At 42.5% G+C, this 27,774-nt stretch overlaps 1 protein-coding gene across 4 annotated transcripts in view; it reads right to left on the bottom strand.

Annotated features, from left to right (window-relative positions):
- Positions 1-24,267: 24,267 nt before the first annotated feature.
- The window catches only part of AADAT (aminoadipate aminotransferase), a 31,985-nt gene continuing 28,478 nt past the window's right edge, over positions 24,268-27,774 (bottom strand). For all 4 annotated transcript variants that reach the window (XM_031664170.1, XM_021938947.2, XM_021938946.2 and 1 more), the window contains 2 exons: positions 25,526-25,627; positions 24,268-24,602 (listed from right to left, as the gene is read on the bottom strand). In XM_031664170.1, the coding sequence (XP_031520030.1) occupies positions 24,561-24,602; positions 25,526-25,627 (144 nt within the window). In that variant the 3' untranslated portion in view covers positions 24,268-24,560. The remainder of the gene's footprint in view (positions 24,603-25,525; positions 25,628-27,774) is intronic.

Genomic DNA, 27,774 nt, shown 5'->3' with positions numbered 1-27,774 from the left:
TAAAATTCTTTCATTATACAAACTATATTAATGTACATTGCCCATCTTCCCAAAGTAGGACTAAAGCCCCTTGAGAACAAAGGACACAGCTCATGTTCTTGCAGCTGTTGCATCCAGGTATTGTCTTACACATAAAGGTATTGCTGAGTGCCTGTTAATGGAAACATAAACTTACTATTGATGTATACAGTTTTCAAATAAACTGTTCTATATTAGGAACTAGATATGTGAAAGAAAGGCAGTGACTTCATTTTGAGTAGCTGTTCTTTCTTTCCAAAAAGAAAAAAGAAAAGATTATTTGGTTAGAAGCCAGTTGGTATTCATGGAGGTGGCTTCTCAGGGAAGTTTAGGTTCCAAAGTTAGTACATAGTAAAAATGAATCTAGAAAATCCCTTGCATTGACCATAAAATTTAACATATGTTTGAGTGTATAATCTATGCAGTAATTCTTATGCACACAAAAACTTCCAAAATGAGGGATAAAAGGGAAGTCCCTATGCCAATGTCTGGGTGACAATCAGAGCCATCTGTCTTGAAGGGATTTGTCAAATTGCCAGGTAAGCAAAGGCTAGGGCGAGATGTCCCAGGGGCTCCTGCTTGCCCATAGGATTTACTCCATTCAGCCTTAATATTAAACCATGGTGGCTTTAATATGTATCACTATGAGGTTTAAAACTGATAAGGAGTCGCCTTTTCTGTGTGTTATGGAGGGGAGGGCCAGATGCTCAAGTCAGGGATCCTGCTGCCCTTTATCTTATGAATATGGGTTTATCTGATGTGAAAGGAGACTGGAGATCCATGGCAGTTTTTGGATTCAGTTCCATCCCTTCACAGTTGCTAGAGCTTCATGCTTTAGCCATCCTGGAGTGGGGTTTGCTCAGAGAAGTTTTGATCCAGTAAAGAATTGCTTGATGAAGTCCTGTTTGATTGGTTACTGCTCTCAGATCATGATGAACTACAGTATGACAGTAAAACCAAAATATCATTTATGTTTGAAATTTAATTTCACGTTATTCTGGGTCTTAGGAAGACTTTGTCCAACCATCTTAAGATGGCCATGGGACCGTATAAGGCATAGTGTACTAGTGCAATGTGTCACCATGATTGGGGAAAACGTGCAAAATCTGGTGAGCAGTCTAAAGTGGATTATGCATCCAAAGTTCATCACTACTGTTTTTGGGCAAAGATGTAGTATTTCTGTCCATTGGTGTGAGCCTGCTGTACATTTCTCAGCCTTTCTTGTAATGAGATCCTTACTAATTTAAGGCCTATCCAGGGCCTTGTTTGTAACTTGTTTGTATTTCAGGGCATGAAGAACCTGTATGGTCAAACTCGTGCAAGTTTTATCCTGAAACAATGGTTTAGTTGCCAGGAATGCTGACTTAAGTTTGAGCTCCAGATATCAGCAACCATGGTGACCTGACTGAGCAATGAGATTTATTCCTGAAAATTCTATGAAGAGCTTCAGCTTCAGAATGGTTTCCTGGGGGTCACAAGAGCACTTTCATTTGCCACACTGTTGAGCAAAAATGAAGTGATGGAGAGCATGATTCTGTGGGCTCCATAAATTTTTGTGCTCTTCTCATTTTAATTTCACTTCATACCTCCCACCTAGAGTGCAATGTAATAAACTCCTTTCCAATGGGCTGGCATTACATGGAGGCAGAGTAGCTGCCTCCCAATGCACTGAATTACTCAGGAGAAGGAGTCTTCTGCAGACGGCCCTCCAGCCAGCATCCTTGGCCAGCCTGCAATGCACCCTTCTCTCCTTGCGCCTGTGTGTTCCCACCTTTTGAGTCACCACCTCATTTCCACAATGGGGATGATGGTCTTTCTCTCAGATGCTTGTGACCTCATGTATGTAAGTGTGGAGTGCACCATTTGAAAGTGAAGCTCCATATAAAAGTGTCCCATGACTTTAGTGGTGGTATGGTTAGCACAATCACAGCCTGGATTGCAGACTCAAAAGTCATGGGTTCAGTTCTGCTGGGTTTGTGTGACAACTGTGCACATATGAGCAGAAGAAAACTTTCATCCAGCCTGGGCAATATAGTGAGACCTTGTCTCTACAAAAAATATAAACAATTAGCCAAGTCTGGTGCTGCATGCCTGTAGTCCCAGCTACTGGACAAGATGAAGTGGGAGAATCCACTTGAGCCCAGGAGGAGGAGGCTGCAGTGAGCCGAGATTGCACCACTGCACTCCAGCCTCTGCAACAGGGAAAGACCCTGTCCCAAAAAGAAAGAAAGAAAGAAATAGAAAACATTCATCCAAAACAGACATAGTGTCAACCTTCATCAGTCTTACTGTGACTCAAGTCTGCCAGTACAGAGGAATTGGCTTACAACAAGACAATTGATTAACAATTCAAGAAGGGGCCAATATTAGTGTCATGTTAGTGCAATGGGCTGCTGAGATGACTGGCTGAGTTTTTCTTTCTGCAAGGATGTGATTTAATGAAGCTGTCAGAGTAGAGCATGCCATGTTGCCATGGAGTAATGTGTAGGTGGTACATGTGGAATTGTGTTTCAAATGCAACCCTACTGTATATATGTATTTTTGAAGAATGGTTCTTTTTTGTTAGTTTGTTTTGGGATACTTTAGTATAATTCAAGATATCTGAGAGAAAAGGCCCATGATCATTTTGCTGTTTCTAAAATAAATTATTGGGCTCTGATTTCTTCTTTTAAAATCAAAATTAATTTGTTAAAATATTTAAATTACATAAATCATTCCCCACCCCTACCTCTTTTCTTGAATTGTGTTTGTAGTGCTTGTATTGTTATTTCCTTAGAAACAATTATTTATTCACTGACTTAATTCATTTTTATTTCTACTGGTTTTTTTTTTTTTTTTTGTATTCCTTGTTTTCCTGTTATACAACTGGTTCAGATTATAGTTTTTTCTGTGTCTTGTTTTTTAGTGCTGTCACTTAAGAGTACATACAAATGCCAGTCATGGTGGCTCATGCCTATAATCCCAGCACTTTGGGAGGCCAAGGCAATAGGATTGCTTGAGCCTAGGAGTTTGAGACCAACCAGGGTAACATAGGGAGACCCTGTCTCTACAAAAAATAAGAAAATTAGCTGGGTAGGGTGGTGCATGCCTCTGGGCCCAGCTACTCCGGAGGCTGAGGTGGGAGGATTGCTTGGGCCTGGGAGGTTTAGGCTGCAGGGAGCTGTCATCATGCCACTGCACTCCAGCCTGAGCAAGACAGTGAGACCTTATCTCAAAAAAAAAAAAAAAAAAGTATATACAAGAGCAAGTTAGAAACACATATACATGAAACATTTTTCACAAAGTGAGTTTTCCTACATAAGGAGTTATATTTTGTTATTGAGCCTGGTATATGGAAATATGGTTAACAGATAATAAGAATGAGAAATGAGAACTTCCCCCCACTTTTCTCTGCCATTATATTGACCAATTTATCTCTGATTAGCTGCTCTATGTAAAAAGTAATGTCATGGCAGATAAAACTTGTTTCAGGCTTTGAAAGTGATGGCAGCAGCAGCAGCTGTCTTGTGCGGCTACCATCATGCCAGCTGCTGCAGGGCATGGGGAGGAGGCAGACAGCCCACTCACTTTCCCCCACAGCTTGCAGAGGGGAGCAGCACAACAGGGGAGCAGGGAGATCAGGCAGAGAGGGATCCCAATGTGCAGCTGGGGGCTCTTAGGGGCTGGGAGAAGGCGAAGCCCTGCCCTTGTTCCTATCTGCTTCGCAGCTGCAGCTGCCCAAACCAGTGGCTGCAGACTTAGATATTCCTGCACTCTTGGGAGCCCAGGAAGGCTCCCCTGCCCTTGCAGGCTTGGAAGTCCCTGCTCCTGCTGCGTGGCTTCTCCCTACTGTTGGCACCAGCTCTGATCTTGGAGCAAAGTCTGGCCAAGCCTGGGTGCCATGAATGGCAGGAGGCAGACAGATTCCTGGGTGGAAGGGGCCAGGGAGGGCCGGAAGCCTGCGGAAGGGGCTTCCAGATCCACCGACTGGAGTGGGGACTTGTGGTGCCTTTTCTGGACCTGCCCATGAACCAACTGGCACATGCTTCCTACCCTATGAGGTCCATAAACGCAACTCCCACCCCGCCCCCCAGCTCAGCCAGAGCAGAGCAGAGGACGAAGAGTCCCTAGAGGACCAGCTGCAGAGAAGAGCTGCCCTCTCTGTGGAGAGCTGGGAAGATGATGGGACGACCAGCTGCAGAGAGGAGCTACCCTATCTGCTGAGAGCTGAACACCCGTTGGGAGGAGCCTCCTCTTTGCTGAGAGCTGCAGAGTTGATGGGACAACCTTCCTGTAGAAAGGAGCCACCCACTGTGGCTCTCCTCTGAGCTGTTCCAGCACTTAATAAAGCTCCTCTTGGTCCTGTTCACCCTTCATTTGTCTACATACCTCATTCTTCCTGGATTCTTCCTGGACGTAGGACAAGAACTTGGGCAAAGGTGCCACCGGACACTCCAAAGAAGCAGCAGCACCCCAAAGATCCCAAAACATAAGCCTATGTTGTTCTAATAGCACAGACCAGGCATGCATTTCCATGTGGTATCTGAGTAGAACTTACTGTTCCATGAAAGCTGACTGGACAGAATGTGTAACTACCCTGTCCGTTTCAAGCCACGTGGTTGATAATGTTCATCTTGGCCAGGTGTTTTTATTGTAAGTCATTTCAAGTCCTTTTTGGAAACAGGGATGCCAATGAAGTAAGTACACTAAATAAACAAGGATATATGGACAGATTTTTTTTTCTTCTCAGAATCAGCACAGTACTAACTCTGAAGATGGAGAGTCATAGGTTTGAGGATCAGTATCAGGGGCATTCTGGATCACCTTTCAGAGTGGTAGTCCAAGCTAAAAGCCCAGTTCCACTGCACAGGGTACATGAGTCAACTGAGGCAATGTTTGGCTGAGAAGAAGAAAAATGACTCAAAAGCTAGTGTGGACACCTAAAGCCAGGATGATGTTCCAACAAGCTGATGATTTATAGAGCATTGGTGCAACCAGCCTTCTACCTCATGCAAAATCCAGAGAGTAGCCTCATATGGACCCTTTTGCTACTTTTTCGCTGGCTTCCACCACCAGCCACACTTAATTTTAAATTGGTGCAGTGGCTCACGACTGTAATCCCAGCACTTTGGGAGGCTGAGGCAGGTGGATCACCTGAGGTCAGGAGTTCGAGATCAGCCTGGCCAACATGGTGAAACCCTGTCTCTACTAAAAAAAAAAAAAAATTAGCTGGGCCTGGTGGTGCATGCCTGTAATCCCAGCTACTCAGGAGGCTGAGGCAGGAGAATTGCTTGAAACTGGGAGGCGGAGGTTGCAGTGAGCCGAGAGCACCCCATTCATTACACTCCAGCCTGGGCAACAAGAGCAAGTCAGAAACACACATACACAAAACATTTTTCACAAAGTGAGTTTTCCTACATAAGGAGTTATATTTTGTTATTGAGCCTGCTATAGGGAAATATGGTTAACAGATAATAAGATAATAATAAACTCCATCTCAAAATAAATAAATATAAATAAATAAATTGGTGAATGAGAATTTACCTAGAGTCCTCTGCATGAGTTTCTCCCCAATCTGCAAGTCTAATGGGGTGACTACCTCAGACTGCTTATGTTGGACTTCACTGTATATGTTTATACATATGAAATATTGAGATAAAGGCAGTGTGTTTTGATTGATAGGTGTTATTAGTCTGCTAAGATTGCTGGAACAAAGTACCATAAATAGGTTGCACCCAAGAATCTTCCAGAATCCTACTGGTGCTAACTCTCTATGGGTTGGTTATTGTCATTGTGTCCCCAAAAAATTCATGTTGATATCCTAACCCCAAGAAGCTTAGAATGTCAGCTTATTTGGATATAAGGTTGTTGCAGATGTAATTAGTTATGATGTGGTCATGCTGGAGTAGGGTGGGCCCTTAATTTCAATATGACTGGTGTTCCGATAAAACGGGAATATGTGGACACAGACGTGGCTCAAACAACAGAAATGTATCGTCTGACAGGTCTGGAGGCTAGAAGGCCACAATGAAGGTGTCTGCAGGGCCATGCTCCGGCTGAAGGCACTAAGGAATCATCTGTTCCAGGCTTCTCTCCCAACTTCTGGTAGTTCCTTGTCTTGCGGCAGCAAACTCCAGTCTTCACACAGCATTCTCCCTTTGTGTGCATCTGTGTCCACATATTCCCATTTTATGAGAACACCAGTCGTATTGAATTTAAGGCCCACCCTACTCCAGCATGACCTCATCATAACTACATCTGCAACAACCTTACAGCCAAATAAGCTGACATTCTGAGGTTCTTGGGTTTAGGATGTCGACATGAATTTTGGGGGGACACAATGACAATAACCAGCCTACGGAGGGTTAGCACCAGTAGGATTCTGCAAGATTCTTGGGTGCAACCTTATTTTGCACAAAAGATCACTGGACAGTAGAGAATATATTATTTTTGAAATTAAATTAAGTAAAGGATCTTCCCTTTAGATAACAATGAAGGCTCCTTTATGTTTACTCATGCCTTTCTTTTTCTTTCCTTTTTTTTCTTTTTTCTTTCTTTCTTTTTTTTTTTTTTTGAGACAGTCTCTGCTGCCCAGGCTAGGGTGCAGTGGTGCCATCTCAGCTCACTGCAACCTCTGCTACCTCCCAGGTTCAAGCAATGTTCCTGCTTCAGCCTTCCAAGTAGCTGGGATTACAGGTGCTCGCCACCACACCAGGCTAATTTTTGTATTTTTAGTAGAGATGGGGTTTCACCTTGTTGGCCAGGCTGGTCTTGAATTTCTGACCTCAAGTGATCTGCCTGCCTCAGCCTCCCAAAGTACTGGGATTACAGGCGTGAGCCACCGCGCCCGGCCTCCTCATGCCTTTCTTTCTCCCAATCCAGTGACCCCTCTGCTCCTCTCTGTCTCTCTGAATCTTCCCCATCATCTCAGCTCCAGCTCACCTTATTGTCATCAGGAAATCTTTGTTCTCATTGGCAGGGATCTTGCCCAACTCTGCACTTGTAATCTTCACCACCAACCTCTAGCAATTTGGTCCATTCTGTCTCCTGATTTTTTTCTAGCTGATATTTAAAGCTTGTATACCACCATATGTTATCTATCATGCCATGCATTTACTAGGTTCCTGGCATTTATAAATTGAGCACTTCCTGGTTTTATTATAAAAAGGAACTCTGATACTTAGGCACATGAAACTTTCCCGCCTTAAGATTAATCACCTTAATTAATCTTAACAGTGGATATGTAGGCCAGGCACGGTGGCTCACGCTTGTAATCCCAGCACTTTAGGAGGGCGAGACAGGTGGATCATGAGGTCAAGAGTTCGAGACCAGCCTGGCCAATATGGTGAAACCCGGTACAAAAACTAGCCGGGTGTTGTGACGTGTTCCTGTAGTCCCAGATACTCGGGAGACTGAGGCAGAAGAATCACTTGAACTTGGGAGGTGGAGGTTGCAGTAAGTCAAGATCGCGCCACTGTACTCCAGTCTGGTGACAGAGCAAGAGTCCGTCTCAAAAAAAAAAAAAAAGAAAAAAAAGTGGATGTGTGAACGTGTTGGGGTGGAGTTGAGGAGTGAGGTGGCAACGAGTCTGTTAATCACTGAGTACTCAGCTGACTATTCATTGTCCAAAAAGCAAACCAGCTGCCATTTTCCACTTTGATAACATAAGCAAATGGCTGAGAATGTATATGCAATCATGTATTCGGGAATTTGAGAGTTTCCAGGGACATCAGACTCTATTGGGCCTGTCTCTGTAACAAGGTTATGTGCTCCCTGAAGGCGAGAAACTTTTCCTTTATTTCTTAAAGCCCAGCATAATTCTGGGGGCAGAGGCATGCTTGTTAATGTATTACATTAGCATTAGTGAAGCCAGAGACTTCCTGAATGTAAATAAAGTAAATAAAGAGAAATGTAGCCAGGCGCAGTGACTCACACCTGAAATCTCAGCACTTTGGGTGTCTGAGATAGGCAGACACTGGAGATCAGGAGTTTGAGATCAGCCTGGCCAACATGGTGAAACCCTGTCTCTACTAAAAATAGAAAAATTAGCCAGGCGTGGTGGGGGTGCCATTAATCCCAGCTACTCAGGAGGCTGAGGCAGGAGAAGCGCTTGAACCCGGGAGGCAGAGGTTACAGTGAGCCAAGATCACGCCACTGCACTCCAGTCTGGGCAACAGAGTGAGACTGTCTCAAAATAGAAAAAAAGAAAAATGTGTTCTTACTGTAATAGACTCAGTAAATATTTTGCAAGTAAACATAAATTTACTATAATTACCAAGTGGAGTTTGCCATTTTAATTTTGAATAGTATGTACTATGGTTTGAATACGCCCTCCAAAATTCATGCTGAAATTTAAGTGCCATTATGACAGGTTTTCTGTTTTGTTTTGTTTTGTTTTTGTTTTTTGAGATAGGGTTTCACTCTTATCACCCAGGCTGGAGGTCTTGGCTAACCGCATCCTCTGCCTCCCGGGTCAAGTGATTCTCCTGTCTCAGCCTCCCACGTAGCTGGGATTACAGGTGCATGCCGCCACACCTGACTAGTTTTTGTATTTTTAATAGAGACAGGGTTTCACCATGTTGCTCATGCTGGTCTCAAACTCCTGACCTCAGGCAATCCACCTGCTTCGGCCTCCTAAAGTGCTGGGATTACAGGCGTGAGCCACCGTGCCCAGCCTGTGACAAGTTTAAGAGGTGGGACTGTTAAGAGGTGTTTAGGCCATGAGGGCTCTGCCCTCATGAATAGATTAATGTTGTTGTTGTAGGAGCAGGTTTGGTATAAAAGCAAGTTTGGCCCTCTCTTGCCCTCACCCTCTCTTGCCCTTCTGCCTTCTGCCATGGGATCATGCAGCACTAAAGTCTTCACCAGATGTCAGCATCATGCGCTTGGACTTCAGGACTCCAGAACCGTGAGCCAAATAAACTTCTTTTCCTTATAAATTACCTAGCCTGTGGCATTCTGTTAAAGCAACACAAAATGGACTACATATGTGACATATGCTTTTAAATGTTATAAAAATTGCAACCATATATTAACCTTTCTAAAACATTGAAAGTAATATTTCTTTAGAGTAAAGGAAAACTTACACATTTAAAAAAATGGATGAGACTTCTGAGGTATAGAATATAAAAGTATATAGGCCTGAAATAGGAAGGCAAAATAAATTAAATATCTTAATTGGAAAATTGATATTTAACTATATTTGCCCCCCTATGACTTAGAGTAGTCTAGACATTATACTTTTCTATCTAGTGTGCTGAAATATGTCTTGATGATAAATTCAACTAATTACTACACGTATTATCTTGTATTTTTGCAGTTAGTTGAATGAACAGGTTTAGTTAACATTAGTCATAGAACTCCAGGCCATGGTATGATTAAATAATATTGAATTTATAATTCATTCTAAATATGAGTTTTATATTTAGATTCCTGTTATCACATAGAATAAAATAATTCATTGTAATTCTTTCTGCAAGCTTTAAAGAAATTATATGAAGTAAGACTGCCGCCTGCTGGTCACGATGTGTTACTTCACTCACATTTCAAACTTGTTTTTCACTATAGCAGAGGATGTGATAAATACAATTCAAAGCGATGCAACATACAGACTTTTGAGATGTCCTAGATTGTCACAAATTATTGATGCTTGGACGTTCTAGCAATTATAATTCCCACAAGCTTTTCGTGTTTGTCCTTCCCTCTTGGTGACCATTGATAACAAATCTCTGGCTGCATATTTCTGAGTCTTTGAAATGTACAATTAAGGGGCTAAGTTGCATTTACGCTACTTTTTCTTGAGCAGTGTGAGCTAAGCATCCATCTGTAGGTGAGAGATCTCTTAAGTGTTGCTGAACCTGCTGCATAACTGCATTCCTTTACCTTACCTTTTTCTGACAACATCTCACAAACATATTGGCAATGCTGCTTTGTCCTCTTCTGGAACCCCAGCGTAAAGATATCCCCCACTCCTCTCACTGGCTCTGAGCCCAGCCCCAAGGTCACCCATCACTCAGGCGATCCTCAGCTCATCCCTAAGATGACACAGTCTTGTATCATGACTCTAGGGCAGCAGTTCCCAACCTTTTTGGCACCAGGGACTGGTTTTGTGGAAGACAATTTTTCCACGAACCGGGGTTGGGGGGATGGTTTTGGGATGATTCAAGTGCATTACATTTATTGTGAACTTTATTTCTATTTTTATTACATTGTAATATATAATGAAAGATTAGACAAGTCACCATAATGTAGAATCTGGGAGCCCTGAGCTTGTTTTCCTGCAACTTGATGGTTCCACCTGGGGGAGAGGAGAGACAGTGACAGATCATCCGGTATTAGATTCTCATAAGGAGTGTGCAACCTACATCCCTTGCATGTGCAGTTACAATAGGGTTCGTGCTCCTATGAGAATCTAATGCCCCTGCTGATCTGACAGGAGGCGGAGCTGAGGAGGTAATGTGAGTGATGGGGAGTGACTGTAAATACAGATGAAGCTCACCTCCTGCTGTGCGGCCCAGTTCCTAATGGGCCATGGACTGGGGGTTGGGCAGCCCTACTCTAGGGGAGAGATAACCTGAGTTTGAAGGCCTGCTCTACCCCTGGCTACCTCAATTACTCATTTTGGTTGTGATGAGCATGTAATCCTTTTATAATAAGTAAAAAAATAAGTTGTTATAAACATCCTTCCCAAAATGCTTCAACCACCAACCTGCCCTGACCTGAGGCTGATACTGAGTTCCAAGGGGCTCAGGTCTAAGAAAGGAAGTGCAGATGCAAGTTCTTGGGTGTCAGTTTCAATTCCCACACAGTGCTCCACCTTCTCCTTATTCCCAAGAATACCAAATTACGGACATCCTGTCTGCTCTCCCCAGACTTACTGAGCATGTTGAAATTAAATTGTACCCTGACAACTTGAAAATCCTTTTCATGATTAAAACAAATATTTACGGAACACTTTCCAGGTAGCAAGAACTTGCTAAACACTGCATTTAAAAAGATGAATGTGCTTTCCAAATGCTTAATTTGCATCATGAACACCGCTTATTCAGGATGGCCAAGAGAGACCCAGCCAGCAGAGGTATCTATCAACTCTATTGAGGAAAAAAAGGCAAACATGAGAAATTTCAGGCATGGGAAATTTGTAAGACCAAGAAAGGTAAAAAGGAAATCTTGATAAATTCAAATGTGACATTATGTAACAGCCAGGAAAGTTACTTTGTTGTTGGGATTAAAATAGTTAAGAGATTTTTGTGAACTTCTGGACAGGGGCTCTTTTCCTGGTCTTGTATTTCCAGCACCTCTCAGAGTAGCTGCATATAGTTAGCACTTAATTAACATTTATTGAACTAATTGCCTCACTTGCTCTTGCTTACTGAAACAGTCATAATCATTATCCCCTTCATCTAGCAAATACAAAGTTAGGCGGAATGCGCACAGACTAAGTAAGAAACAGACAAGTGAAGCTGGAGAAGCTTCAAATGTTTGGAGGACGCCCGGGGCATTTCTCCCCAGGCTCCAGATGAATTCTGTGGTGCTAAGGGTGATGCAGGAAACTCGGAGTCCCTGGGATTGCAAAGTCTGTCTGCCAAGGAAGGAGGTCTTCAAAGTACACGAGAAAGGAAAACGAGAATAAAAAATGGATTTGGCAATAAAGATGAGGGAGAAAGTCATGCTTCACATCTCGGTGACCCTTTTAACTGCTGATAATAGACATGTATAGCAGAGTCTTCTAAGGCTCACAAATAACAACAATGACGCTATGTGCTTTGCATGCATTACCTAAGTTAATGTTCAAAACAACTGGAAGCAGATTTGCCCCATTTTACAAATGAGGAGGAAACCGAGGTTCTGGGAGGTTGCTAGCTGGTTGGTGCAAGAGGCCTAGATTTCTGCGTATCTCGGCTTTCAACATGCCTTTCTCACTAAGCTTAATTATTTCTAGCTTTTGATTTAAAGTGAGAGACTTGAGATTCTTCCTTTCAATTAAACACTTAGAGGCTATTGTAAGAGTCCTTTTTTTATTTTTATTTTTATTTTTTTTGAGGCAGGGTCTGGCTCTGTCACCCAGGCTAGAGTGTGGTGGCACGATCTTGGCTCACTGCAGCCGCCACTTCCTGGGCTCAGGTGATTCTTTCTTCTCAGCCTCCCAAGTAGCTGGGACTACAGGTGTGCACCAGGATGCTAGTTAATTTTTGTAGTTTTTGTAGAGACAGGGTTTCTCCATGTTGCCCAGGCTGGTCTTGAACTTCTGGACTCAAGTGATCTGCCTGCCTCAGCATCTTAAAGTACTGGGATTACAGGCTATTGTAGGTTTGTTTATTTATTTATTTATTTACTGAGATGGAGTCTCACTGTGTCGCCCAGGTTGGAGTGCAGTGGCGCAATCTCAGCTCACTGCAACCTCCACCTCCCAGGTTCAAGCAATTCTCCTGCCTCAGCCTCCCAAGTAGCTGGAATTACAGGCATGTGCCACCATGCCTGGCTAGGTGTATTGTTTTGTGTTTGTTTTGTATTTTTAGGAGTGATTTGTATTTTTAGGAGAGACAAGGTTTCACCATGTTGGCCAGGCTGGTCTCGAACTCCTGGCCTCCAATGATCCACCTGCCTTAGCCTCCCAAAGTGCTAGGATTACAGGCGTGAGCCACTCTGCCCGGCTGGTATTGTAGGATTCTTTTATTTTTATTTATTCATTTATTTTTGAGACAGAGTCTCACTCTGTCGCTCAGGCTGGAGTGCAGTGGCGCGATCTTGGCTCACTGCAAGCGCCGCCTCCCGGGTTGACGCCATTCTCCTGCCTCAGCCTCCCAAGTAGCTGGGACTACAGGTGCCCGCCACCATGCCCAGCTAATTTCTTGTATTGTTTTTAGTAGAGACGGGGTTTCACTGTGTTGGTCAGGATGGTCTTGATCTCCTGACCTCATGATCCACTCGCCTCAGCCTCCCAAAGTGCTGGAATTACAGGCATGAGCCATTACGCCCAGCCTATTGTAGGATTCTTAATTGGCCTAATTTCAATATTGTTGTATCTCAGAAAATAGGGAGTCCTGAGGAGATGGGGAAATGGCTGGTATATGAAACAGAACACACACAACATTTATTGAAGTTTGCTATCTTACAGGGGCACAGTTCGTGGCAACCCCAAAAATTACAATAGTAATGTCAAAGATAATTATCAAACAAAATAACATATATAATAATAATTAAAAAATGAAATATTGTGAGAATTACCCAAATGAGACACAGAGACAGAAAGTGAAGGCAAGTGGTTGGAAAAATGGCGCTGATGCTGAAGGTTGCCACCAACTTTCCCTTTGTAAGAAATGCAATCTGTGCAAAGTGTTATAAACTGAAGCTCAATAAAGTGAGGCAGGCCTGCACACTCCTTGTTTCCTCTCCTGCTGCCATACTGGTCTCCTGCCTGTTCCTGGGCTGCTGAATTGAGGAGGCTCAAACTTGCTTTATGACCTTGCTCTTCCCTCAGCCACTGCTTGTCTAACATGAGTCTTTGCTCACCTTCTCACTTTCTCAAAGAGGACTGAGCTACCTCCCAACCGAACACTGCAACATGCCCCTCCCCTGCACTCCCAGACCCTCTTCTTTACCCTCTCCAACCCATCATGGTTACACTTCTAACATGCTATGCAATGCACTTATTTATTATGCTTATTCCTTTTTATTTATTATTTTTTTTGAGACAGAGTCTTGCTCTGTTGCCCAGGCTGAGGTGCAGCGGCCTGATCTTGGCTCACTGTGAGGTGACAATGGCTAGCAGCCCTCACTCTCAGCACCTCCTCGGCCTCGGCGTCCACTCTGGTGGTGCTTGAAAAGCCCTTCAGCCCACCATTGCACTGTGGGAGCCCCTCTCTGGGCTGGCTGAGCCAGCTACCTCTGCTTGCAGGGAGGTGTGGAGGGAGAGGCTCCGACGGGAACCAAGACTGCGCACGGAGCTTACAATCCAGCAGAAGTTCCAGCGGGCCCAGGGGAGGGCTCGGAGGGCCCTGCACTTACTCAGAGCCGCCTGCGGCCCTGGGCAGTGAGGGGCTTAGCACCTGGGCCAGCAGCTGCAGAGGGTGCGCAGGGTCCCCCAGCACTGCTGGCCCTCATGCACTGCACTCGAATTCTCACCAGGCCTCAGCCGCCTCTCCACGGGGCAGGGCTCGGGACCTGCAGCCCACCATGTCAAGCCACCACCTCTGCGAGGGGACACAACTGCAACCTCTGCTTCCTGGGTTCGAGCAACTCTCCTGCCTCGGCGTCTGGAGTACCTGGGACTACAGGTGCTCCAGCTAATTTTTCTATTTTTAGTAGAGGTGGGGTTTCACCATATTGGCCAGGCTGGTTTTGAACTCCTGACCTCAAGTGATCCCCCCGCCTTGGCCTCTCAAAGTGCTAGGATTACAAGCGTGAGGCACTGAGCCTGGCCTAGGATGCTTATTACTTATGGACTTTCCCCATACTTGAATGTAAGCTCCATGATAACAAGGACTTATTCACTGATAGGTCACAAACACTCCGAACGACTCCTGGCAATGTGGGCATCCATACACACAGTTTGAATAAACATACCCTTTTGTTAGCAAATAAAAATGGGATTGTATGGTACAAACTGCTTTACAAAGACTCTTTGGCCTCATATGTTTTGAATGTGTTCTTATGTCAATAGACATACTGTGTCCGGAATTGGTGGGTTCTTGGTCTTGCTGACTTCAAGAATGAAGCTGCAAACCCTCGTGGTGAGTATTACAGTTCTCAAAGATGGTAGTCCGGAGTTTCTTCCTTCAGATGTTCAGATGTGTCTGTAGTTTCTTCCTTCCAGTGGGTTCGTGGTTTCGCTGACTTCACGAGTGAAGCTGCAGACCCTCCCAGTGAGTGTTACAGTTCTTAAAGGCAGTACGTCTGGAGTTGTTGGTTCTTCCCAGTGGGTTCATGGTCTTGCTGGCTTCATGAGTGAAACTGCAGACCTTCCTGGTGAGTGTTACAGCTCATAAAGGTGGCATGGACCCAAAGAGTGAGAAGCAGCAAGATTTATTGTAAAGAGCGAAAGTACAGAGCTTCCAAGGTGCGGAAGGGGACCCGAGCGGGTTGCCCCTGACTGGCTAAGGCAGCCTGCTTTTATTCCCTTATCTGACCCCACCCACATCCTGCTGACTGGTCCATTTTACAGAAAACTGATTGGTCCGTTTTGACAAAGAGTGCTGATTGGTGCATTTACAATCCCTGAGCTAGATACAGAGTGCTGATTGGTGCATTTACAATCCTCTAGCTAGACACAAAGGTTCTCCAAGTCCCTACCAGATTAGCTAGACACAGAGCATGATTGGTGTGTTTACAAACCTTGAGCTAGACACAGAGTTCTAGACAGAAAAGTTCTCCAAGTCCCTACTAGGTTAGCTAGATACAGAGTACTGATTGGTGTATTTACAAACCCTGAGCTAGACACAGAGTGCTGATTGGTGTATTTAGGATCCCTTAGCTAGACATAAAAGTTCTCCAAGTCCTCACTAGATTCAGGAGCCCAGCTGGCTTCACCTAATGGATCCCGTACCTGGGCTGCCGCGGAGCTGCCTGCTAGTCCCGAGCCCCACCTGAACTCCTCAGCCCTTGGGCAGTTGATGGGACTGGGCGCCACGGAGCAGGGGGCGAGACCTGTCAGGGAGGCTCGGGTCTGAGGAAGCCCACCGTGGAGGGGGCTGCTCGGACATGGGGGGCTGCAGGTCCAGAGCCCTGCCTCTCCGGGAGGCGGCTGAGGCCCCGCGAGAATTTGAGAGTGGTGCATGCGAGCTGGCAGTGCTGGGGGACCTGGCGCACCCTCTGCAGCTGCTGGCCCAGGTGCTACGCCCCTCACTACCCAAGGCCACCAGCCGCTCTGAGTGCGGCGTCTGCCAAGCCCGTGCCAGGGCTTGCTGGAACTTGCGCTGGACTGTGAGCTCTCTATGCAGCCCCAGTTCCCGCCTGCGCCTCTCCTTCCACACCTCCCCACAAGGGAGCCAGCTCCAGCCTCAGCCAGCCCAGAGAGGGGCTCCCACAGTGCAGTGGCTGGCTGAAGGGCTCCTCAAGAGCCACCAGAGTGGACACCAAGGCTGAGGAGGAGCCGAGAGTGAGGGCTGCTAGCATGTTGTCACCTCTCAATACAATTCAAATACTTTTTCTATCTGCATCATGGGCTACTGTACACTAGTTTTCATCAGTTAATGTTTAATTAATCAAGCAATTAATTTGTTTTCATGGTAACCTTTTTTCAAAACAGCTTTATTGAGATGTAATTCACATACCATAAAATCCACCCATTTAAAATGTACAATTTGCCTGTGATCCCAGCACTTTGGGAGGCCAAGGCTGGTGGATCACCTGTGGTGAGGAGTTCAAGACCAGCCTGGTCAACATGGCAAAATCCCGTCTTTACTAAGAATGCAAAAAAAAAAAAAAAAAAAATATCTGGGCGTGGTAGTGAGTGCCTCTAATCCAGCCATTCAGGAGGCTGAGGCAGGAGAACTGCTTGAACCTGGGAGGCAGAGGTTGTGGTTAGCCGAGATCGTGCCACTGCACTCCAGCCTGGGTAACAAGAGTGAAACTCCATCTCAAAGAAATTAAAAAAAAAAATAAAGTGTACAATTCCATGAACACATATCTGTTGAGAGCAAGACATCTGCACTGCAATTGGCTCTGAGGTTACAGCTGTGAAGATACACAGTTCTTGCCCTCACAGAGATTATGGCCTGTGGGGAGAAGGGAACAGGCAGAAATGAACAAATACTCGCACAAATAATTACTTCTTATTGTGGTAAGTGCTACACAGGAAAAGAGACTGCGTGTCCTATGTGTAATTAACAGAAGACCCTAACTAGTCTTAGGGCCCAGGGCAGGGTCCTACCAGGAAGTGGAATTTCCTCTGAGCCCTGTAGGATGAGTAGGAGTCAGGCACGCGAAGGGAGAATGGCTGGCAGGGGTACTGGAAGGTTGTTGTGGATGGATGTGTAGGTTAATTATTTCACTAATAAATGCTGTAATGAAGGGCCTTAAATTATTTGCCTAAGGCAAATCCCTAGAACTGATATTGCTAGGTCAAGATGTACGCAGATCCATCCTCCCTTACTCTCTTTTTTTCTTTTTGCTTAAACCTTTCCTACATACTACATTCCTGGAAGGGTGGTGGTTTAGGTGTCTAGGGAATTCCAAGTCCCTTGCTGTTTTGCTGCTTCCTTCTCAAGATGATTCAGACAGGATTCCAGGAGCCTTGGAAAATAAGACCCTATGGGAAATCTTTGCAAACTGAGGCTGGCAGGTAGCTGCAATGCCTCAAGTATAAAGAGCATCACAAACACTGAACATTGAAATCAGGTTCCAGTGGATCTGAAGTGTAGTGAGAAATCTTCTTCTCCTTCTCCTCCTCCTCCTCCATCTGAAGTGGAGTGAGAAATCTCCTCCTCCTCCTCCTCCTTTTCCTCCTCCTCCTCCCCTCCTGCCCCTCCTCCTCCTCCTGCCCCTCCTCCTCCTCCTTCTTCCAGTCTCACTTTGGAGTGCAGTGCTGCGATCTCAATCTTGGCTCACTGCAACCTCTGCTTCCTGGGTTCAAGCAATCCTCTCACCTCAGCCTCCTGCGTTGCTGGGACCACAGGTGTGCACCGCCACACCCAGCTAATTTTTGTTTTTGTTTTTTGGTAGAAAAGGGTTTTCCCATGCTGGCCAGAGAGCTCAAGTGATCGCCTGCTTTGGCCTCCCAAAGTGCTGGGATTACAGGCATGAGACACCACACCCTGCCTATTTTCTCTTTACTTAGTTTCTTTCTTAAATGGAAAGTCATTGAAGAACTCTATTAGGTTCTAATTTTGATTGCCTTTTCAGTGACTCTGATGAACACATTATTGTAGTATCTGGGCAGTCTAGCTATTTAAATACTAAGTGGTACTGAAATTATGACCATTTTGCAGGTTAGTACTGAAAATTTCAATTTCAGTTCTAAATTCCAAATAAAAAAAGGCACGAAGTCATTTACAATAAGCACATGAAATAAAATGGAAATTAAAAAATCTGAAAGCAGGAATAAGGAAAGAAAAAGCAAATTGGTCAAATCATACTAAAAAGAGAAATAAGATGAGTTACATATTCAAACTATATGAGAGAAGGAGGCATGTAATATTTATTTTACCTTAAATTCACTGAGTGGCCTTTTTATGTTCAGTTTTTCTTGAAAAAAAAAATAGTTTTGCTTCTCTCCTCAGACACCTTTGTGAATTGCCCTTCACTTTAGTTAGGTCTTGCCTTAAATGCAATGACATCAGAGTTCTTTCCTGATCACACTAGTTAAAATAGAGCATCTGTCCCCAGAATCCTACATGGTCTTCCAGCTTCTACCTTTGTTCTTTCTGATCCATTCTCTGTGTGGCGTCAGAGTGCTCTTTTAAAACCCAAGTCAGCCCATGCTGTTCTGCTGTTTATTTATTTATTTAGAGATGTCATTCAGGCTGGAGAGCAGTGGCTTGATCTCTGCTCACTGCAACCTCAGCCTCTTGGGTTCAAGTGATTCTCCTGCCTCAGCCTCCCAAGTAGCTGGGACTACAGGCATGCACCACCATGCCTGGCTAATTTTTTTTTTTTTTTTTTGTACTTTTAGTAGAGACAGCATTTCAGTATGTTGGGCAGGCTGGTCTTGAACTCCTGACCTTGTGGTCTGCCCACCTCGGCCTCTCAAAGTGCTGGGATTACAGGCATAAACCACCGTGCCTGGCCTGTTCTGCTGTTTAAAGCCCTCCAATGGCTTCCAATTTCCATTAGAATAATTCGGACACTCACATGGCCTGTAAGGCCTTACCTAGTCTGGCCACCATCTCACTCCTATCTGTGACTTTTCTTTTACCACTTTCCTGTTGTTGTGAGCTGAATTGTGTCACCCTACCTCCCAAATTCATGTTTTGAGGTCCTAACCCCCAATACCTCAGAAGGTGACCTTATTTGGAAATAAGGTTGTTGCAGATGTAATTAGTTAAGATGAGGTCATACTGGAGTAGGATGGGTCCTCTAATCCATTATGATTGGTATCCTTGTAAAAAGGGGAAATTTGGACAAAGACACACACTCAGGGAGAATGCCTCATGAAGACTGGAGTGATGCTGCCACAAGCCACGGAAATACCAAACCTAGGAGATGGCCTGGAATGGATCCTTCCCTACACCTTCAGAGGGAGCATGGCCCTGCAGGCACCTTGATCCTGGACTTCAACATTCCAGAATGGTGAGACAAGAAATTTCTGTTAGCCACTCAGTTTGTGGTACTTTGTTACAGCAACTCAAGTGAACTAATACACCTCTGTTCGCTCTTTAGCATTCTGGACTCCTATGGTTCCTCAAACAGGCAAGATGCAGTTCCTCCTCAGGGGTTCTGCATTGCAAGTTCAGGCCGCCTGGTGTCTTTGCACAAGTATTTGCACGGCCCACTCCCTTGCTGCTCTCTGCTCAAATGCCACTTGGTCTGGGGGTCTTCTCTGGGCCCTCTATTAAAAACAGCACCCAGGCTGGGCACAGTGGCTCACACCTGTAATCCCAGCACTTTGGGAGGCCAAGGTGGGTGGATCATGAGGTCAAGAGGTCGAGACCATCCTGGCCAACATGGTGAAACCCCGTCTCTACTAAAAATATAAAAATTAGGTGGGCATGGTGGCGGATGCCTGTAGTCCGAGCTACTCGGGAGGCTGAGGCATGAGGATTGCTTGAACCTGGGAGGCGGAGGTTGCAGTGAGCCAAGATCGCACCACTGCACTCCAGCCTGGCAACAGAGCGAGACTCTGTCTCCAAACAAACAAACAAAAACCAAAAACAGCACCCCTGCTCTTTCATGCTCTATCCCTTTACCCTGTATTATTTTTTTCTGTAGCACTTAACATATTTAAAGTACTTTAATAAATTTTGCTGTCATCCCTCACCAATCCCTTACCCCAAATATAAGCTCCATGAAGGTCAAGAATTTCTTTAATTTGTTCACTGGTATATGCTGAGTCTATAGTAATAGGCACTCAATAAATATTTGCTGAATGAATGAATAAAATATATAAGCAAAGGTCAGGTGCGGTGGCTCACGCCTGTATCCCAGCACTTTGGAAAGCAGAGGCAGGTGGATCACCTGAGGTCAGGAGTTCAAGACCAGCCTGACCAATATGGTGAAACCCCATCTCTCCTAAAAATACAAAACTTAGCTGGGCATGGTGGTGTGCACCTGTAATCCCAGCTACTTGGGAGGCTGAGGCAGGAGAATCATTTGAACCTGAGAGGTGGATGTTGCAGTGAGTTGAGGTCATGCCATTGTACTCCAGCCTGTGTAACAGAGTGAGAGTCCATCTCAAAAAAAATATATATATATATACACACACACACACACATATACACACATACATATATACACACACATATATACACACATATATACACACATATACATACATACACACACACACACACACACATATATATGTGAAAATTTAAATCCTGAAGCTTGGAACTAGGGTAACTGTGAAGGCATGCTAACCAATACATTCCTTTTTAAAATGTGATATTCCTAGTTACCACTGGGTCCTAGAGAAAGAGAGTATGGTTCTGGACTTCAGAGAACTTAAAATGTTAATAAACACACATCACTAGTGAAAATTGTATGACTGGCTGATATTTCACTTTCATTAAGACTTTAGATTCTCTAAAATAATTAAACCTACTTTTGATAAAGTTAATACTTCCTACCCACTGAGTATTTAATTAGCTGTGTTAGAAAAGAAATTTGAAGATATACTATGCTCTACAAGAATTATAGGGAAAGCATCTTACACGCAGGGGAGGAAATTCCTAAAGTGGACAAATAAATAGTCAAATTTAAATTATAAGAAAAGTATGCCAAGTGACAACTGCTCCATTATTGGCTTCCTCGAAATTGCCATGTTGAACACCACCAGGACCAGCTACTCCAGATGCTTGAAGTCATTGCAGACCATGACCAGGGAGACCATGGCTTCCACACAGAAGCTAAGCAGACTAACGGCAGGACACCCATGCAATTTTTGTCCAGGCCCACACTGACTGTCATTGCACGGATGTGACTTCCCATGTGATTCCTATTGTTTGGTAGCAGCCCCTTTGCCACCTGATATTTATATATTTTTACCATTGCCTTTAGGAATCTGTTTGTCCAACTGAAAAAGGGGTCATGTCACCAGTTCACTTAAGGTGTTAAATGTATTTGTAAATGATGAAAGAGCCATGTTATAGAATATTTTGAAAATAAAGAAAAATATTACCCAACTGTTACCATTTTGGTAATGTTTTCTGTGTTCACATAGTTGTAATTGAACTATGGCTATGCTTCTTATACCCTGGGTTTTCATTCTATTATACTCATTTTTACCTTACCGCCTCATCCTAAAATGAATAATACTGCTTCATAATGGTGTTTTAGTGGTTGCCTCATATTCAGTTAAGTGGATGAACCATAATTGACAACCATTTTCCTATTGTGAGACCTTTAGTCACAACAGCTCTGCCCCTGCCCCCAGCTTTCTGCTATTTGAAACTGCAATTACTATCTTCAGATTTGTAAAGTATTTTCCATAGTTTGCATAATTGTTTACTATAAATGTTTAAAAGTGGGATCCATGGCGGGGAGGAAAGGATTAATTGAGCGGATCTAGGCCACTTAAACCACGCACATTACCAAGGAAGCGGGGTTTTCACGACTGGCCCTTGGCTGGCTCCTTGGAACTGAGCCCTTGCAATATTCTGACTGATAAGAGCATTTTGCATGCTGGGAGGTGTTCAGCCACACTGTACTCCATTTAGTTTTTCCATTTAGTTTATCCTAACAATGCGATTTACAGTGAACACCTGCGTTCGCTCTGTGGGGTGGAGCTTCAGTAACTGAGGTCAGCCATGCAGGCACTGTATGCATATGTGACTGGCCATCAACAAAAATCTCTGGGCCACCAGTCTCAGGTGAGGTGTGGTTGCGTGTGTTATCACACATCCTTGCTGGAGGAATTAAGTACATCCTCTGGGACCTCACGGAGACTCTACTGAGACAGGAGTCTCAGAAACTTGTGCCTGGAAGTTTCCTCCAGACTTTGCTCTGTGCACAATCACACGTGAGTCCATTTAGTAAATCGTCAAGCTTAGAGACCCTTGACACCCCTGGCTATACTGATTGGCATTCAGTTGTAGATAATGAAAACTATTCTAGCTGATTAAAGCAAAAAGTGTTTATTATCATGTATTCTATGATTTCCAAAATTGTTGAAAATTGTTTACTATCATGTATTCTGTGGTTTCCAAAGATGTTGGAATTGCTAAAAAAGTAGATACAGCTTCCAGGAACCATTTCTAGCACCAGCATTTCACTGCTTCTGCCAGAATTAGAAAGCCACCAAACTAATAAGCTACTTGCTATAAAAATCATACTGCCTTAGCTAGGATCCATGTCAGCAAAACGCGTGCCTTACATCTTACCTTACTGCCCTCAGTTCTGAATCCGGGCATCTGAATGACAGCCATATCTGACACTGTAGCTGCAGGGGCATCTGGAAATGGAGCATTTTGCATTTACAGTGCTCAAAGATACAAGCAGGAAATTCGAATTTATGCTGAGTGAGCTAATCCACAGTATCAAACACATTGCATTCAAGGGTATGAACATTTTAACGTTTCTTGGTAGACACTGCCAAATTGCTTTTCCAGAAGGTTGGAAAAATTCACAATGGCAATAGCAATGAATAACGTTCCATTTTGCCAACACTTTATAGTTTCCTAATGAGGGAAAGATAATCTCAGCAGACAAAAACAAGCACTAAGTCATAAGGCACCGTGTGTGCCCACTCTTTTTCTCGCTCTGTTTTCTTTGAAGAAACAGATTTCTTAAGATTGTGGTTAGGAGTAATCCCTTGCTTGAAAGCTGGGAATTATAAGTCGATCTACAAATCAACTGTTCTATGATGGTGACTTAAAAACAAACAAAATCAAAGCAAGGCACTCATCTATGCAATGCTGGGCTAAGCAATTTTGGTTATTGTTGAAAAGTACTGAATAAAGTAAGGGGAAGGCTAATTTTACTTTTATAAGTCTAATTTATAATTTTCTGTTCCCACAGTGAATTGTCAGGTTCCTCATCTTGGTCTTCCTCCAGGCCCTGCATCTCTTCAATCGGTCCTACATAATTACCACTGGTTGCCTTAGAAATAGGGATTTGGGCTTGGGGTCACAGCTGCTTTGATCTTTGAGGTTGAGATTTCTGCTTGAGAATTTTAGCTGTTGAAAGATGTAACATCTCATCCAGACGTCCAGGAAAATAATAACTGTGATGGAGATGTTTATATACACAAGGGATGGCATCAATAATAATGACATAAACTTCCTAATTCCTCAAAGATAATTACAACTTCACAATTACTGGGTCACGGAACACTTCGTCAATTGGTTAAACAGCGATAGAAAATAAATACAGGGTATTTATGATACACTGTCACAATGAGATCCTATTCTACATATTACATGTGTATGCAGAGAAGAACATTGCAAAGGAAGAATGCTAAATGCTTATAGCAGTTATCACTGGGGGTGAGACAGTGAGTGGCTTTTACTTTATTCCTTATATATTCTGGATTGTTTGAAAATTCTAAAATAAGCATATCTTACTTTAATAAAGATTTTAAAAGGTGAGAAAAAAATCATTAAAAAAGTATTTCGCAATACCTTAAAAGGTTGTAGATTTAAATTACATAATTGGTAAGAATGTGTTTTTGTAGATTATGTACTATTATGAAAATACAATGTAGTAAATTTTCCTAAGTCCATGATCTCCCCTCCTTACTTAGAATTAATGGGTCTGAAGCCTTTAGGTATGTTTAGTTTAAGAATTTTATTTTAAAGGAATTTCTGTGGCATAACATAATGTTTATGGTACTTTTACTGAAAGTCACTTATAATGATCAACTTATAACAATTTTTGCAATAAGCTCTCATTAAATTTTCCTAAAAGTAGAAAAAGTACACATTATATACCATTTTGAACTTAATTATTTCTTTAAAATCTCAAAATAATTCAGTGTAAAATGTTAGTTTCAAAGACAATTTATGGGAAATTATAAAGCAACTATAAAGTTCTTTATAATAAATCCAAGATAAAAGTAATTTTTTACAGGTTGAAAATTTTTCAAAATGCTTCAGTGGATTATAAATACATTTTGGCCATCTGATGAATTTAGAGGCACTTTAAAAGGTGTCTAGTTGAACTACTACAGATAGGACATGTTTGAGGAAATTTAATTTAATCTGTAAGTCTAATAATACCAGTGTTCATTTCTTCCTGCCAAAACAAGAAATTTATTGGAAAAATCCATGAGCAGCATGATTAGTTTGATTTCTTTCTTTCTCTTTTTTAAGAGACAGGGTCTTGTTCTGCCACGCAGGCCACAGTGCAGTGGTGTGATCGTAGCTTACTGCAGCCTTGAATTCCTGGGCTCAAGTGATCCTCCCTCCTCAGCCTCCCAAAGTGCTGGGATTATAGGTGTGAGCCACCATGCCCAACCTAGTTTAATTTCTTCATAAAGATTCTTTTATAAGTTGTGCTAATACCTGGAAGGCCTAAAACAGAAAAAAATATTAGAATTAATTAAATTAGGATACTACATTGAAAAACTCTGTAATAACTTTAAAAATCCAAACAAAGAGTATCTGTCTAAGGTTGAGAGAAGGCATTGGAGAGTCAAGTTGAACATCAGCTTTATCCGTGCAGGATGCCATCAATGTCTATTAAAATATGAAGACTGAAGTACATCAGATTTCCAGGATTTTTTGTTGTTGTTGCTATACTTGTGGCCTTCAAGATCATTTTCCATTTTATCCATAACATGAATTATTTTAGATTTTATATAACCTCTCACCTGCATTTTATATAGATTCAATTGCCCAATTCCACTAATAAATTAAAACAGAGAGAACTTATGAAAAACACATTTAATGATATGAGAATGCAAGTAAATAAAGAACATGCCAAAAATGTCCCTTTCCAAGGATAAATATAAACTCTTCTCAAGGTTAATGGCACTGTTCAATTTATAGCTCTTCTGTTTTGTTTCCACATACACAGCTTATGTTGGTTAAAGCTAGATTGCGATTAAGAAAATTATTCTATTTGACCCTTGCTGATACTTTTTTCTTCAGAGAAAGAGACTGACAGCCATCATGAATTTGTACTTCTGGCTCATATTAATTCATTAAAGGAAGGAAAGAAGTTTTCCTCATAACATGACAATTTACCCAGCTCAGTAGGTTGTGACACATTATTCATGCAGACAATAAATTTTAACTCCAATTTAGTCTCATTTCTATAGAAGTCTAGCAACAAAGTAAAATGGGTCTTTGATAGTTCATGACTGGTCAACAAATACCTGAATTTTAGAAACCCAAACAGATATTAAGTAATATTCTAATTCACAAAGTATACACATGCATTAAAAAAATAGAACTGCTAGCTAGTATTACTCTGAAGAGAATACTACACTCACCATATCCATCTGTTCTGGAGAAGCTGAAGAGAAGGATGCTCTCAAGTAAGGGCTAGGAGCTGAGCTATCGATGTAGAAAGCATTTCCAGGGAGCATTAATACCTAAGAGAGTTTGTGGAAGATAGGTAATGTACCACTAAAGAAAAACTCAAAGATAATATAGTTCAGCCTAATCTCAGAGTAGGGAAGGATGTTTTAAATTTAAAAGCAGTTAAAGAAATCACAAGAAAAAAATACTAATTTATATAAAAATTGTGTATGTCATACAATGAACAAAACTAAACACATAGAAACTAAAAAAATGTTCAGAATAAATATGGCAAATGCTATCTCTTCTCAAACTGTCAGGAATACAGGAAAACTGAGAACACTCAATTCCAGCTTTAATGTAGAAAGGACAGTTTACTAAAGAAAGATAAATGGTAACAAATACAAACAAATGTTTAACTAGAAAAGTAATTTTTAAGTAATTAAGTTTGAAAGTTACTTTTAAGCTGGGGCCTGAAACACAAATTAGGTCAGACAAAAAGCAGGGAGCAGTATTTGAGGGCAAAGGTACACAGAGTAAAGGCCCTGAGATGGGAGGAAAATTGGTGCAAAGAACTGAAAGGAGGTAAAAGATGTAATGTATAAAATGAAGGAATAAAAGTATTAAGTAAGCATGTCAAGATGGGGTGGTCGGAACAGCTGCTGTTCTTGATGGCCACACAGGCAGACAGCTCACTGATGGTAAGCTCCATTTCCTCTTCTTCCTGGGCATCACATGTACCCTATTCCCCAGCCTCTTTCTAGCTGTGTGTGACCATGAGAGCGAATCCTAACCAATGGATGTGAGCAGAAGCCAGGTAAGCGACGTCTAAGGCTGGCCCATACAAATAATCCCATGTGTGATCTGCCACGCTCTTTCCATTTTGTGGCCATCTTGGAATCCGTGTATTGAAGAATGAAAGGCAACGAGATGTAAGAAACACGGGTCTCTGAATCACTGTTTGGAACACAGCAGGCTGCAGGTCACATCTTAGAATTATATGCGAGTCAGAGATAAACTTCTATTGCTTATTAAGTCTTTGATATTTTCAAGTTTATCTTCTACGATGGTTAGGGTTGACTAGTATAATCATGATCTTCAAAAGCACTGAGTAACTGCTTGTTACACTGTCTGCTAAAACAAGAGGAATTGGGAGTGACACGATCTGGAGTACTCTGGGGAAAAGATTTCAAGGCAGAAGATGGGTTTCTCTGTCCTGGTTAAAAATAAAATGAAAGCCATCATTTCTCCCAGTAGCATGGATGAGTTTTGGGATGTACTAGAAGCAAGGAGCTGAAAGAGAAGGGAGTGGTAATAATCTCTTTGCAAGATAACCAACATCTTGGCTAACGAAGTGGGGATAAAGCTGGAGATTATTTAGTAAAGGTAAAAAAAGAACATGTAGCAGGATATATGGAGTAAATGAAGAGGACTGAAGAAGAGTATAGTAAAAACAAAGTCTATATCCTTAGCACCTCACTCAGACATACCTACAGATAAGCACTTACCACATATTTTGAGGATGATGGCATTGACAGAAAAGAAAAGAATGTATCAAATTGATTTATTATACTACAATGTATTATTTGAAATAAGTCAATTAAGTGTTTATCAAGTACCTACTATGTGCTGTGATTAGGGTTAGAACAATTAATAAAGTTTGAGTCCTGCCCTCAAATAAGATGGTTAAGAGAGGATAATAGCTTTACCCAGACGGTGGAGGTAGGACTGAAGTCCAGGCAGTCTGTCTCTAGATCTAACTTCTAGAGCACCTTGTCTCTTAGGCACTAGCATGGCACTTTGCCATCATCAGTCCAATCTGTCCTTTAGTTCTTATGATTCAAGACAAAACTGACTCTAGCAGTAGGTTTCAGTGTGTGTAAAAGACTGACAAATATGCTAATGGCTTTAATTAATGGAGAAGGAATAATTTATCTGGTAAACTGGAAAGCTACACAGAAGAATGTTTAGAATTTTCAGCTTACTTGATGCCCCAAATGAAACCTAAGTAGACTTATAATTTAAATATAAAAAGAGGGGAAAAAAAGGAAACCTAGAATACATTCTATGAGCTAATTTTAAGTGAAAAAAAAAATCAGGATACAAACTTTTCCGTATAATTTTAACCATGTAACATAAGTGCACAGCCAAAATACTAAAAGAACAAGCGTTTCAAGAAACTATACTATAAATGGTCACAAAATCTGGGTGGTAAAATCAT

Source organism: Papio anubis, chromosome 3, assembly GCF_008728515.1.
Source record: "Papio anubis isolate 15944 chromosome 3, Panubis1.0, whole genome shotgun sequence".
Lineage (NCBI taxonomy): Eukaryota > Metazoa > Chordata > Mammalia > Primates > Cercopithecidae > Papio > Papio anubis.
This window is presented reverse-complemented; position numbering and strand designations above follow the sequence as displayed.